We start from the raw sequence: 15,821 nt of genomic DNA, 5'->3' as shown, positions 1-15,821 counted from the left end.
AAGTAATAAGTGTTGGTGAACGATTGATGTTGACTTTTCGTTTTTTAGCTACCGGTAATGAAAAGCATCTACATTTAAGAACATTGTAAAACCTTACCTTTTTTAAGCGATTCTTATGCAAGTTTATTGTTTAAGCTATTTGTTTAGAATTCCAACAAATACCATGTGTGGAATTCTACCTGAAGGTTGTCAAGCTCTGTCAGATGTATTGCAAGCAAAAGGATTTTTAAAGGTAGGTATTTAAAATACTTCAACATTTTATATTATGATTAATTATTTAACAAAAAAACATAAACCAATTTCTGTCTTTTTAAATAACATAAATACCTACATTATTTTTGTTTTAAAATGATTTAACAGAAAAAATGTATACCTGTCATTGCATTCAAATTTAACACATCCATTATAGGGACCTACTCTCCATCTCTACTATAGGTACAGCATAGCGATACCCACTAGCCCACTCTTTTTTCTTTTTACTTTATCTTATTTTGTTATTTTTTTATATATTTATGTCGCATCCACTTAGTGTAATCGTATTTTTTTATTTTTGTAATCGTATCCATTTCATGAACTACGATCATAAACGTGTAAGTCAAATTTTACTTCATGAAATGGACATATATTTTATCCATCTCATGAAATGGAAACTCTTATTTTACACTTTGTGGAATATTTTAAATTAATTACATCCAATAGGTAACTTTTTGTGAAATCGAAATAATAACATTGATACGATAACACGAAAACCATTGGGTGAATTGACAAAAGAGCATCGATGATAACGTATGAATGTGAAATCACAAAGAATCAAATGGTTTCGGCATGTGATGAGGTCAATATCAAAGAACCTAAAGGTAGCAGTAATGAGAAAACCTGCTATAAAAATACAAACAGGACGTCTAAAGAACCAATGGGTACATAGAATAAGAAAGGAATTGGAGAAATGTGCATTAGGGGTAACAAATCAGGAAAAAATATTAAACAATTGTGATGGGTTGGAGAAGGTGGCAGTAGAGGCAAATACTCTTGAAGTGTTGTGATGCAAAGGATAAAGAGAGAGAAAGAGAGATTAAGGTACACATGGTAAAGGGAATGATTCAAGCATTATACATTAACCACGATCGAATATCCACATACACAGATGTATAGCAGAGGACATACAATATATACATACAATTTTAAATGTGATTTATTATAGAATAATAAGTGTAATAATATATTATTGACACATATTTAAAAATCTTAAGTAATATATTTGGTATGTAATTTTATCTTGAATCAATTACCTAATTCTAAATCAATACAATAATTCTAATATAGTAATAATAATAATAATAATAATAACTATAATAGTAACATTGTTAATGGTAAATACATAAGACAAATAGGCACAATTCCCACGCAAAACAAGCTACTTAATAACAACATTGTTAACAATCCTTGTTGATTAAATGAATAGCAACAGCATAAGTATTATTATTTATATATATATATATTATATGGTGATATTTTGAAATCTTATAACCGAATCATGCAGTAGGCATTAATAATGTCATTAAACAACTAATTTTAGTATGTTTTGCATTAAATATTTAATATATTTAAAAAACCTGTAAAATATTTGTATGAAAAATGAATCTCGTTATCTCGTTCACTATCAACCATAACTGAATTATGTACATTTTTAGGTGTTGTGTGATTATAATACTATTATATATATATGTTCATTAATAACGATTCAATATTTGATTAATGACAATAATAACAAAAAAAAAAACCATATGAAATGTATTATAATTAAATGTAAAAAAAAACAATTAAAAAATTTTACATATCACAAAGATTGCCTGAATACTAATACATTAAAAAAAAAAAAATTATCTTTAAAACAATTACAAATATATACTATTTGGTTTAATTCAAAATATAGTAAATGTAAAGTAATCATGACAGAGAAGATAGGTTAGTGGGCAAACATTGTTAGAAAAAGATAGCATACTTTTTAAGGTCCTATCCACAAAGATACATAGTATAGAAATCGATGATATGCACAGGTTATCCTTGCAAACAATTTTGACACTAGGCAGTTTATGGCAAAGTTTATGAAATACACAGTCCATATATTAATATGGCTAAAGAAGTAATAAATAAATATTAATTATCTTTGACTACTTGTTTACTAAACATTAAATAAATACATGATATTGGTAATAGCATAATGTAGTTTTAGATTATAATTTATTGGATGTATTAAAAAATCCAAGGATACAACTTAATAAGTGCTTATACATTTTTTATAGTTAAAAATAATTCAATATTAAAGAAAATAAATTGTGTAATAAAATTAAAATCCGTGAACAATATTTGTATTTATCTTTGAAATATTAGTTGAAAAAAAAATATATTAAACAATAAAAACAAATTATAAGGCAATTGTACAATAGACACATAATTATAGTTAATGCACATTCATTAATTGGGAAGTTGTGTATAAAATTGCTCAAAAATAAATGGTTGCTGTTCAGTTATCAGTGAATTAAAAAACATTTTTAAAACCGAAAAATGTCCATATTTTTAAATATTTGTTAATATATTATAATAATTTAATGTTTATTTATGTAAAACAATTATTTTTAAAATTAATGGTATGATTGTTGAATAAAACTAATAAATATAATAATTTCAATATTTTTACTGTTAAATAATCATTTAGAATATTTTATAAATAATTTTCTATACTTTCATAGTTCTACATAATTTTTGTAGAAATGGTATTGGTTGGTGGAATGACATTCATTAAACATAATAATATAATAATGATTAATTTAAATAACACATTCTAATCTGCTATTCTGCTAATTAGTATATTCTATACTATAATTTAAAAAAATAATCACATGAGATCTATAATACAACTACATAATAAGATAACTTGAATTAAGAGGATGTAACACCCGTATGTGTTGTCTCTGTTTTACACACATACACGACAGTAATTTTTTGTTCAACAGTTTCAATAGTGTGCTTTTAGTTTTAATATTAGAGTGAATTAACCTATTATCAAATTTTTAGGTAAGAAGAACATTATCTGTGTTCCCTTGTTGGCTTTTTTACGATATTTTAATTTTTTAGTGAATTATGAGCATTAAATTTTCAAATATTTAATATTTTTTTTTTGTACTCAACTCACAAAAAAATAAAAATATTGTAAAAAACCAATGAGAGAACACAGATAATATTGTTCTTCTTACCTAATAGTTTTATAATAAGTCAATTCACTCTAATATCAAAACTAAAAGCACGCTATTGAAACTGGCGAACGAAAATTTACTTTATCGTATATGTGTAAGATGTAGACAACACACGCGGGTTCGACGTCCTTTTAAATAAAACAATAATAATAATAAATTAACATGAAGGATTGAATTTTCTAAAACATTATATAGCTGACAAAACTCAAGATGTAAAAATATAATTGAAACAAAATTGATGTATAAATAGATAATAAGTTGTCCTAGTGTACTATTAAAATAAAATGGATCAATAATATGTAAACATTTAAAAGTTTTAACTAAAAAGAAACATAAAAACTATAAAGACGAATAGGTATATGATAACAATAATAATGTGTATAATAATATACAGTTGAATACGTAATTAAATTAATTACACTATGTTAAGCCAAAACAAAAAAAAACCACGGAATATGTATTGTATGCAAAATTCTATAGATCTAATGAAATTTTTTACATTATCAACGAAACAATCCTTTATTCGGTATTCAAACTGAATTTAGAATTTAAATAACAAATGTAGTTTCCAAACCATCTGAAAAAAATCTAACACTGCGGTTACTTGCCCAGTGCAACTTGATTTGTCGCAGTTGACTCGCACGTGTTGAATCTTTTTTCTGAGTGCTATATGACTTAGTGCACTTGGTTTGACTGTTGCCTAAACCAAACATACCAGTAGATGTTTGCCAGAAGGATAATTTATTCTCTGCTGCACTGTATGACACAAGGAATTTACCGTCTGGTGAAAATGCACATGCACAGATAGCTGCAGTATGTGCATTAATTGTCTGTAGGAAAATATATTCATAAATTTATGACTCAACCTTTATTGAGTGAAAAAATTAGTAATGAACCTGGCATTTGGACGATCTTAATTCATATAACGCGATTGAGCCGTTTTTGGTACCCACAGCTATACGCCTAGATGTTGAACAATGGGTCACCTGGCTAAATCTACTTATGGCTGGTGATATCTCAGATAGAGGACGAGTTTTTAGTTGTGTTGGATCTACACAATGCAGTATGATGTCCATTACCTGAGAAAAAAAAAACCAATTGAAAATTCGAAACAATTTATCATTTCAGAACTATAAAAATTGTTATTTCCCAACAATAGGAATATTTCAATTCGATCCAGTTTACCTCCACTAATAAGTCTGTCATTTCAACATGCATTTTCTCGATCAAATGTTCCACAATAGATAAAATTTCTGGTTTTGCTCTATGCAAAACTGAATTACTTATAGCCATATTCATAGCCTGAGTATTCTGTTGCATGCTATTGTAACGAGCCACCTAATATACATTTATTATAATTAGTAACATCTTTATTTTAATGTACAATTTGTTTAGTGATTTAATTAATAACTAATATACAGGATAATTCTTTTATCATTACACACTCATTATTTCGTCAAGTATTGAATTTTTTTCATTTTTTTTTTTCAAAATCTTTTATATCATGCTTTTCTTAAACTGTATAGCATTTTTATATTTTCACCTTTTAATTTAATAGTGAAACCACTATCAACTTTTGATTTTCAAATGGCAACTTACATTTAAAATGTACTAAATTAATAGGGTTGTTTTTGTTATGAATTTTAACTTTCAAATTATTATTTTTTGTTAATTTTTTATCGAAGACATAGCTTTTCAAGTTTAGTGGTTTTTGATTTTTATAATATTTCTTGTTTCTGATGACCAGTAGTAACATGAGTAATAGATAATAAAAGGTACATATTTTCATATGTAATAAACTTGTTATACACTATCAACGCAGTGATGAACTTTGTACCTGTAGTTATACCAATGCCCCACAGTCGTAATAACTTGTAAGATGAACACCTAAAAACCTCAAACCACCCAACTTTGAGCAGCTATAACGGTTAAATGAAAAATAATGATTTTAACATTAAAAATTCATAAAAAAATAGCCCTACTATTTTATGACATTTTAAATATAGGTTACCATTTGAAAATCAAAAGTTGCAAGTGAATTCGCTATTAAATAAAAGGGTGAAAAAAATAAAATTTTCATACAGTTTGAGAAAATCATGATAGAAAATATTTTGAAAAAATGTCAATACTTGACTAAATAATGAGTGTATAATGATAAAAGAATCACTCTGTATACAACAAACCTCTCTAGCAATAGTTGTTATGAACACAGCTGGACGGACATTTGCTATTGATATGAGTGCATGGCGAGCAGTTCGGTACGAATCAGCAGAAGGTGTCAATGGTAATCCATAAGACATGCTAAAATAAATAAAATAGTAAGGATAAATGTGAATATAAACAGTAAACACATTCTAACAGCCCTGATTAATATAATTTACTAAAATCTTACTTAATAGATTATATATTTTATAGAAGTAAATTGTTGTACACAGTTTTATACACATAAAATATTAAATTACCTAGGAACCAGTTTGTCATTGTCGCAGCATAATTCCAATATTCCTAATAACACTTTGCTGACATCAAAATATGGTTCCCATACAGCAAAACCACGGCCAATCAAATCTACTGCTGCTCTCCGTAGTGCCATGTGAGCAGGCAATTTCGTAGAGGACGGTGTTAAAAGCAATTGAGTTAAAGCCAAACCTTTAAATATTAATAATAACGTAATATAATTTCAAGTAGAATAATTAGTCTTCGAAAAAGAACCATACTTGTTAGTCTAGATAAATTATTATTTCCTATCCCAAAACCTTCCACAATTGAACTTTTTCTTCTAATAGATATTCCAGACTGTGAACGGCTTGATGTACTAACATTATCTGATGCATTAACTTCTTGACCAAACTCAGCTCCTATCACACCCATCAAAATCACAGCGGTCATCTGTTTACGACGCAATTCACTTACAGATGATGGTTTTCTTAAACATAGATCTGAAAGAGAGAAACAAATAATAAAGAATTACTTCGATATAGTGCATTGAAATAAATTCTAACCTTCTTCTTCATCGTCGTCATCATCATCTTGAATGTTTGCTGATGATTCAACATTTTCCTATCAGCCAATAAAATTAGTTTTATAATAAAAAAATATGCAGTGAAAATCTATTAATTCAACAAAAGTTTATTTATTTATATACATACATTAATAGTTAGGATTATAGTTATCTGGGAAAAGCCAACATTTATTTGATATAAAAGCAATAGTTAGATGCAGAAGAGTTGTATTAAAAATGAAAACATTATTTGTTGAGTATGAATGATTATCTTGTTAAATATAATTTAAACTGGTAAATAATTATGTCTTTATATTTAGTAAATTATATTATAACAATTATAATAATTATTAAAGTATTTTTTTTTTATGTTTAAATATATACATAGTAATATAAAAATATCACAGCTAACTGCAGTAGTCCACTCTGCATATATAAATTTCATACAGTTTAAAATAATGTAATTTATACAAATCCTAATTAAGTATTAAGAAAAAATTTTTAAAAAAAGTATACAAAAATATTAATGATATATTATGCATTTGTTAGAAGCATCAATAAAGTGTTACTTACATTAATGTTTAGATTGGTTAAATTGTTAGAGCTAACTGCAGTAGGTTTCATGCTACCATTTGTGTTGCTTACTGGTAAATATTGAACCCAGAATTCTACTAATGTTTTACGACCTTTAGGCCCAATTCTTTCCAATTCAGCCAACAACAATTCTTGAGCTGCAGTTCGCACCTGTGGTTTTAATAGTTGATTTAGTTTATTTTTCATATTTAACCAAACACTTAAAAATGTATTAAAATATTTTAAAGTTCTATAGTCGTTAAATTAAGAAATTAATAATAGTTGTAATAAAATAAATTATAATTTGTAACTATTATTACCTCCAAACAATGATGTTGCCAACGGTGTGCCAACATTTCAATTTGAATGCGTTTGTAACTTTTTGAACCATGATTGACAACTTTTTCTGGTAACGATTTACAATGTAATGTTTTTAGTTGCGCCCATCCTTGTTTGATAAAAGCAACCTGCGAAGTACTTTGTTCTCCGTTTCCTTCCTCTAAACGACTTTTCACAGATTGTTGCCTATAGTAACAAACAATAATAATTGTTTATAATTTAAAACTAAATAAAATAACATTTAATTCAGGAAATAAACATCATATTGTATTACCTTGAGAATGTGTTTTCAAGGAAACATGGAGCACTCATAGATATTAATGTATTGGCTATAGCCACTATAGCAAGTAAATGCTGACTAGTTACTGTAGTGCTTACTTCCCAGTGAGTTCTTGCGGTAAAAAGCCTAGTCAGTAATTCAAGCCGAACCATCTCTGGTGGTAAATCCATCAACGGCCCATTGCTGGACTTAACATAATTATCTTCAAGATCAATACTACTTTGCCATGTAGGTAACAGTAAGCTCATAAAACCTTAAAAATATGATAACCTAATTATAATGTTTATTTTTATTTTTACAGACTTACCTCCTTTAGAAATAACACCAAACGATACAGGAATCATTGGACGTAATAATCCAAGTTTAGTTTCACAAATTTTGTCTATTTCAAAATCTAAACCCCATGCATATAGTAATGACATCAACAATTGTGCAATCTCCATCGTCAAATTTGCACCACATACTTTACGACATACTACTCCACTAAGATTCAATCCTGGGGTACACACACAATATTATAATATATAAATATAATATTTTATTTTATTTCAAAATAATAATCCTTAAAAAAAAATGATGAATAGAACTGTCATGGTTTTTTTTTAAATAAAATAAAAACTGTGTTAAATAAAAATAATATAAAAATTAAAGTTTAGTAATAAAAAAAATACCTTTATCATTAGATTTGCTATCAAAACCATCAATAACAGACTGCAGTTTTGTTAGTATAGTTTCTGAACCATCCTTCCTTTTAGGTAAAATTCCTACAACAATTATAACAATGACATCACAACACAAAATTAAATTGAATTAATAAATAAAAATATATTAAATACTTTACAAGGTGTTCTAAATAACAGTTTTACAGGAAAGATAAATGCATCTAATGCTTAAGACAATACTAAAAAAAAATGTTGATAGATTATGAAAAATAATTTAAAATAGAATAAGTCTACAAAATTAAAACAAATTTATATGGTAATTTTAGTAATTTTTAAATCAACAAATTCTTTTTTAAGAAACTAAAGTTAAAAACATTGTATTTAATTAAATAGTTTTTCAAAAACAATACATAACTAATTCATTATAAATTTGATTTAAAATTCAATAATAATTATTTAAATAAAATATTTGTATTCAAAGATATTTGTAAAACATACATTAGGTAGCATGCTCATTTACCATGTTTATCTTTTTCTTTCAAAATACGTTCCATATTGTCGGCTTTGTCCTTAACTTTTCCAAAAAAGTCTTATCCAAAAGCAAGCATAAAATATTTGAGTATTATTAAAGATATGATTATATTTTACCAAACCCTTATGTTTAAAAATTATAATCATTCAATGATTTTAAATTGCTTAAAATATATACATATATTACAAAAATAAAAAAATGACATTATCCCAGGGGTTTGATACATTTTAAGTGTAACTTATTATGAAAAAAAAAACAATTGCAAAACATCATGACATATTTTGTTAATTGCTAAAACTGGTAGGTGTGTTATGATGGTGTACCTGCAATTTTTTTATGAGCATCAGATGATACAGACTGTGTTAGAGCAGTTATTTTTTGGAATTCTGTTGCATTTATCAAACCTTGTGCTTCCATTGTTTTTGGTGACATCAATCCATACTCCTCACTTAACAATTGCACTAAAAAAAAAAACAGATATTATGTTCATAAAAAATGCTTGAAACATAATATAATTGACATATAATGAAATTTTTTATAAATTTAATTTAAAAAATAATGAAAATCTTAAACTTTGTTACTGACCAACAAGTGCTTCAATATCAAAACATAATATATGACATTCTGGATCATTAGGGTTGGTCCGAAGTCCCTGTACCATTAATGGGTAAGCTCTTGTCTTACTATGATCTGTGCCATCAGAATGAGCTGAATGATGCAATTGTTGCAATTGATGTATTCCTCTCTTCAATAAAAAATAAAATAAATATTGGTTATGATTAAGATAAATCAAATTGTATTAATTTTATTATTATTATTTTTATTATAATTCACAGTCTAAAAATAAGTACAATAAGAATATGGGATAATATCAAATTTCTGAAAATATTTTACCTGTGTTGCATGTTTAATAGCACTTATATTACGATGACGTAATCCTCTGAAGAAATGTACTGCAGGATTAGCTAGACCTGAATCTACTGAACTTGATATGGTTGTGTTTTCATCACATGCATATAAAACTTGTTCCCCACTAATTCCATGTAATACTCTATCCAAGTGACCTAAGCATTGAAATTTTTAGCACTATAAGTATCATTGGTAATAATGAAAATTATATTATTTAAATCAATTCAACAAATACCAGTCTCCATTTGCCAAACATAAACAGTGGCATCAGAACAACCAACAATCATAAAATCATCTAAAGGACGCCATTTAATCGTAACAACAGGAAATAAGTGTCTGGATGCTAACACCACACATTTACGTTCAGACAAACTCAACAAAGTAACGGAATGATCGCTTGCAACTGAGCAAATGCATTTCAATATCCTAGGCTGCAAATTGAGAAAAATGTTAATATTGATATAATAAATATTAAAGTATTTAAATTAAAAGTTTTAACAAATAATGCTAACATTAGCACATGTATTTGGTGGGACTAGAAGTTGTGTTATTTCCCCAGCATGAACACAAAATCTGTGTAACAATGTTCCAGCATATAAGTCCCACAAACAAATAGCAAAGTCTACACCTCCAGATAATAAATGAGACTTATCATATCTCGGATGCATATGATGTGGATAGAGCAAACAATTGACTCGACCATTATGACCCAGTAAAATCTGATGTGGTGGCCAATCTAAAAAAAGAAAACAATTAATAAGATAAATTAGTAAATATTTAAACTATTGATGTTAGCTCTTCAACAAAGTGGCTAATCTATGATTGTATAAGAAAATCTTTAAAGCTTAAAACAATTAATATATTATTTTTATTAAATTTAACATAAAATAATTGGTTAAAGTATTTAATTAAATAATAACTGACAGTAATATTATACAATGTACATATAGACTAAAAAATTAATTTTTAAATTTTAAAACATACTTTTTATAATATTACAACATATCATTTTAGAATCAATATCAAAAATAAAAATTCTAGTTCAAATTTGAATAAATTAAAAAATAACTAATGTATTTACCTTTGTAATGTTGATGATTTCCATGTAATAATTGCAACATTACTGTTTGCGTTGCTGGAATGATAACGATAGAACCATCTTGACGACCAATGACTAGACGACTTTGGCCTGCTAAGTATATACTAGCAGTTAACTTTATATTTGGAACATTTTCACAGTCCTAAAATATATTAAATAAATAATATAATAATGTTGTATTTTATATTGATCATAATATTTAATAATATTGATATTTACCAATTGGTTGAGAATTCCAACAGGATTGGGTTTCATCGATTCCCATGCCTTAGATAAACTTGTACACATAAATGGAGAAAGACCTATATAACATTAAAATTGTATATTTCAAAAATGTTAAGTAAATTTAATTTAATTAATCACTTACCAATTAATTTTTTATGAGAATCGTTTTCTTTTATAACTGATAGTTGAGCTGGAGAAAGTTCAGGAATTTTCCATATATTAACAGCTCCTTCTGAATCACCTCTAATCAATATTTTTCCATGTTGTAAAGATTCATAAAAACGAATAGCCGGGGAACAATATAAGTGCTAAACCATAATATTATAAAAAATATTGTAATTTTTTTTTCATATTATTAGTTAAAATTTAATTTAAAAAAATAATACCACATTTGAAGTTACAGATAATAAACTGTACAAATAGGGAATATCACCATCCTCAGCTTGCTTATGAAAATTTTTATTTTCAACGATACTACTATATTAAGAAAATAAATTAACAGCAAATTTAATAAGATAGTATATTTCAAAACTTATAAGACTAAATTAAATAATTACTTTGCGGGCAGTTTGTATAGATAGCCTTTCCCATCATCTGTCCAAATCAGAACACGATCAGGTGCTAAAAATTCTCCACCCAACCAACGTTCTCCTCGAGGTGCATAGACTGTACATAAAGCTGAGAAATCACCAGCATCATATATCTATAATTAAATACAATTAGGTTTATTATTATTTTTAGTATTAAATTAAATTCTGAATTGTTACAATAAATGTAGATTATTATATTAACCTGCCAACACTTTGAACAGACAATTAACACAGTTCTTTGATGTTGAGAACAGCAAGCCATAGTCAAAGCATTAAGACATCTAATTTGTTTACTCTCATTTTCAAATACTGAAACATCTGTAGGTCCATAATCTCTTGGCTCTAAAGTCCACACTTTTACTGTTCCCGTTGTAGTTAATCCCAAAACCACATCATCTAACAATAATAATATTTGAATACTAAAATTGTTTCAGAAACTGCCAATACTTTTATAATTACCTTTACACGTGTGAGGTTTCAATACATATAAAGCACTTATCCAGTCTGGATTGACACGTGATGATAAAGAGAAAATAATTTCTAATGTAAATGGGTTCATTATAATGACCTCAGCATAATAACCATTGCAGAATAAACGTACATCTTCTGTTCCAACCATACGGTATGCCTAGAAAGAAAATAATTCCAATTATCAAACAATTATTGACATTTCAAAAAAAAGTTGTTAACCTGAATGTTTGTATGAATATAAATTGATTTAGTAACTTCTCTACATTTTCCATCAACTATATCCCAAGTACTCATTTCACTAAAATCAATAGAATTTAAATTAGATATTTGTAAGTAATATACCAATGATAAATGATTTATAACTAGAATTATAAATAAAATAATTTTCTGATAGAATATAATATTAATTTTAAATTTTTCTTACCCATTTTCAGATGAACTAACAAAGAATGCATTATCAGCAATAATACTAGCATGTGCTAGGCATAAAACTGGAGCTGTATGACCAACTAGTAAACATCTTGGAGTCATCTAAAAAAAAATTTGTTAATAATAATTGTTTATAATATTATTTTATCAGGTAAACTTGTTTATTCAAACCTTTAAAGTTTCTGGGGATACTGCCCAAAGACATATTTGCCCATCATAACATCCAGTTACTAGTGTTCGCTGATCTGGGGATAAGTAAACACATGAAATACAATGTGTTAATGGTGTTTTACCCCATAAAACTATTGGAACTACTAAGCTAGTTCCTCCGGCCATTTTTAGTTATGTTTCCTTATTGCATTAGAAATATATCTAAAATCAAATAACAATAAAAATGTTAATAAAAAAAAAAAGTACAATATTCCGAATCCACAGAAGTAAAAACTTGTCTCCCAACTAAAGCATGTCTGAGTTGAGTCACTCCCCACCCATTTGAAATATCGATAACATTAGTATCAGTTGATATTGGTCATTGCTTAAAATCTACATGGGTGATACAGTTTACTTCTCTTCTGGGCCAAAGTATAAATAATAATTTAATATGAATATAAATCATGATATGTTAGTAGGTACTTATTATACTTACAGAACAATTTGTAAATAAAAAGGTAACTTTTAAATATGTTAATTAAATAATATAAATATGTCATTAATAAACAATAGTTTCAATAATTATCATATATTTTTATCAACAATAGTAGTAACATAATAATAAAATAAGTAAAAAAAGTTTGATTATGATTTGGAAGTAGATTGTAAATTTTATTAGCTTATTAAGAGGATGTCTCAACCGCATGTGTTGTCTCCATCTTACACACGTACGACATAGTACATTTTCATTCACCAGTTTCAATAGTGTGCTTTTAGTTTTAATATTAGAGTGAATTGACTTATTATCAAACTTTTAAGTAAGAACATCGCCTGTGTATCGTTGACTTTTTATGATATTTTAATTTTTAAGTGAATTATGATAATTTAAAAATATTTAATAATTTCGTACTCAAAACTCACCTAAAAATTAATATATATTAATATTAAAACTAAAAGCACACTATTGAAACTGGTGAACGAAAATGTACTATGTCGTACGTGTGTAAGATGGAGACAACACGTCATGCGGGTGAGACGCCCTCTTAAGTTAACAAAAATTATACCAATAAATTACAACAAAATTTTTTAAAACATATCAATACAGGTTTTCTATCAATTAGTTTGTTATCATAATTCAGTTTAACCCATAGATACTTAAATCATTTTGCATAAGCCATATTAACGTTTTTAATACAATTATTTACAATACAGCCACCAATCTGCTAAATATACTTAGAAAGAACTAGTCAGCGATAATAGCATAATACAAATACATAAAAATGTAAAATAAACAAGCAGCCATATCATTTAAGTAAGTTTTAAGTATTTATTATCAAGTATAGTAGTTATGATACTTAGAAGATGTCTTACTAAAGATTAAAGTACATATTTTTAAAGTTATAGGTAAGTAGATAAGACAAATTTTACTTAGTATGTACATACTTAGTGAATATTTAGGGACATATTCAAATGAAGTTAATTTTTTATTTTATTAAACTTGTTAATCTTAATAAAAACTTGTGACATTAAAAGGAAATTTTAGTTACCTATCCAATAAAATAAATTAAATAAACCATAGGTAGTTTGATCATTAGAGTTGCTAGGAAATAATTAGTTATGTTTTTATGAACTAGAAGATAGGCAATATTAGAAGTACAAGTTTTGAAAAAAACAAAAATTTAAAATACTTGAAACCTGAAAACACATTAATTATATAATAAAAAAACGAATATGTACATATTATACTAAGAGATTCTAGATTTTATAAAATGTATATTAAATTTGATGAGAAATAAGTTAAGCTGGTAATGGGAAGGGTGTATATGAATCGATTTATCATGGCGATTCGATCGAGTGATTGTGTAGTGGATGAAAATCGAATAACGCAGTCCCGCACAGACTTGAGCACAAGGAGGCTGCGTAGAGAGCTCAGGCAAACAATTTCGGTTGACAAATCATGACAAATTAAAAACGACCGTACAATAGTTAAAAAAAGGATTGTAATGTCGCAGTCGGCATGCTACCGCCGTAGGATTGACCCCGAATATTAGCGGTGATGGGCCAACGCCTGACCTCCCCCCCCACTAATATTTTCCGAACTAATATCAGTCCGTTAATCGTTTTCAATCGAATAGATTGGGAACCGAGAATTCTAATAACAATAATTACGATAACAGTAGTAGTAGTAGTAGTATTAATAATAATAGTTTAGCCAAGTTACCTGTTCAAAAACGATTTCTGCGGTGTCGCCCTAGTAGCCGTTGTTCGTGCACCGCATCTCGAGACGGTAACCAATTGAAAAAGGGACGCGATAAATTACCGCGACGTGACGACGATTCGATTAATTACAGATGTGCGGTAACACGTAAGGTGTACACCTGTATTACTATTATTGTTGTTACTGTACGCCAACGGACGTAAAGTGTGAGACGATGTCCGGACGACCGTTGTTATTGACGATAACCGCAATAATTGTACATTGCTCGGTACCTGCGTATACGTACTAAAAACGAAAAAATCACAACGTTAAAAGTATTATTGCTCGAGCGCCCGACAATAATGTACGATTGACGATATCGTTCCAATGGACGACGAACAGTGATGTGTTATTGTGGGCTCCTCGTTGTGGGGAGATTTGAGAAGAAAAAACACAGATGCACAGAACGATAATATTTAGATATTATTCTGTATCGCATTATCTGTGAAAGAAAAAAGAAAAGAAAAAAACCAAAATGATAACGACGGTAGTGATCGATAACGGTATCGCCCCGACCGTGTAAGAGCAGCTGAATAATATAATAATATATTCCGTGGACGTAACGTCGTTGCCAACGCCATAATAATATTGTTATTGTGATAACAAGGAGGGCGCCCGCCCGAGTGAGTATTCCGCTGCCGGCAGAACGTTTCGTCGACGGGCGCCGCCGTTACACACGACGCCGCTGTGCGTTTTATTCGAACTTCGAGGTAGAGTCGTAGCGCATCCGCTCGTAGCCACTGAACTAGAAATACACGTGTTGTGTTTAGTGGTCGTAGCCCGTAGGGATAGGAAAATGATACACCGAAAACTTACGGTAAACGCATTGGTTAATAAACTACCGATATTGCTGCTAAAAGACGACTCGAACATTTAAAAGTTCAGCTGAAAATAATTCTTAATATCGAAAAACACATTTTTTTTTTTTTTTGGTTCAAAATAATATAGACAGTGGCGCCCAATATATATTTTTCAGGTGTAGCAAGAAATAATTCTACCCACCCACCCACCACCTTATAAACTCAAAAGTCAAAATAATGTTATTTTATA

General features: G+C 28.0%; 1 protein-coding gene across 4 annotated transcripts; it reads right to left on the bottom strand.

Annotated features, from left to right (window-relative positions):
* Positions 1–1,174: 1,174 nt before the first annotated feature.
* On the bottom strand, positions 1,175–15,227 carry LOC132924075 (WD repeat-containing protein 7). Of its 4 annotated transcripts, none has more exons than XM_060988158.1 (29): positions 14,736–15,227; positions 12,536–12,736; positions 12,360–12,466; positions 12,155–12,233; positions 11,924–12,092; positions 11,667–11,860; positions 11,432–11,577; positions 11,264–11,351; positions 11,017–11,182; positions 10,869–10,951; positions 10,632–10,791; positions 10,063–10,286; positions 9,786–9,981; positions 9,536–9,705; positions 9,227–9,386; positions 8,965–9,102; positions 8,630–8,698; positions 8,119–8,211; positions 7,755–7,943; positions 7,442–7,700; positions 7,149–7,353; positions 6,829–6,999; positions 6,257–6,314; positions 5,972–6,193; positions 5,717–5,903; positions 5,438–5,555; positions 4,440–4,592; positions 4,151–4,333; positions 1,175–4,084 (listed from the first exon to the last, which is right to left on the bottom strand). In XM_060988158.1, exons 2-29 carry the CDS (start codon positions 12,698–12,700, stop codon positions 3,803–3,805), a joined length of 4,434 nt encoding a protein of 1,477 aa, XP_060844141.1. In that variant the 5' UTR covers positions 12,701–12,736; positions 14,736–15,227; the 3' UTR covers positions 1,175–3,802. The 4 variants fall into 4 exon arrangements, with proteins under 4 accessions (XP_060844141.1, XP_060844140.1, XP_060844143.1 ...); XM_060988157.1 differs by having other exon boundaries at positions 11,261–11,351; positions 14,736–15,226; XM_060988160.1 differs by having other exon boundaries at positions 6,901–6,999; positions 11,261–11,351; positions 14,736–15,226.
* Between the last annotated feature and the right edge of the window lie 594 nt (positions 15,228–15,821).

The sequence above is a fragment of the Rhopalosiphum padi genome, chromosome 3 (genome assembly GCF_020882245.1).
Source record: "Rhopalosiphum padi isolate XX-2018 chromosome 3, ASM2088224v1, whole genome shotgun sequence".
In the NCBI taxonomy this organism is placed as follows: Eukaryota; Metazoa; Arthropoda; class Insecta; order Hemiptera; family Aphididae; genus Rhopalosiphum; species Rhopalosiphum padi.
This window is presented reverse-complemented; position numbering and strand designations above follow the sequence as displayed.

Coding starts and splice junctions, on each gene's coding strand:
- LOC132924075 (XM_060988157.1), bottom strand. CDS start 12,700: ATGGCCGGAGGAACTAGCTTAGTAGTTCCAATAGTTTTATGGGGTAAA. Junction 10,287..10,631: donor AAATCATCAACATTACAAAG/GTAAATACATTA, acceptor TTCTTTTTTTAG/ATTGGCCACCACATCAGATT. Junction 5,556..5,716: donor AATGACAAACTGGTTCCTAG/GTAATTTAATAT, acceptor TATTTATTTTAG/CATGTCTTATGGATTACCAT.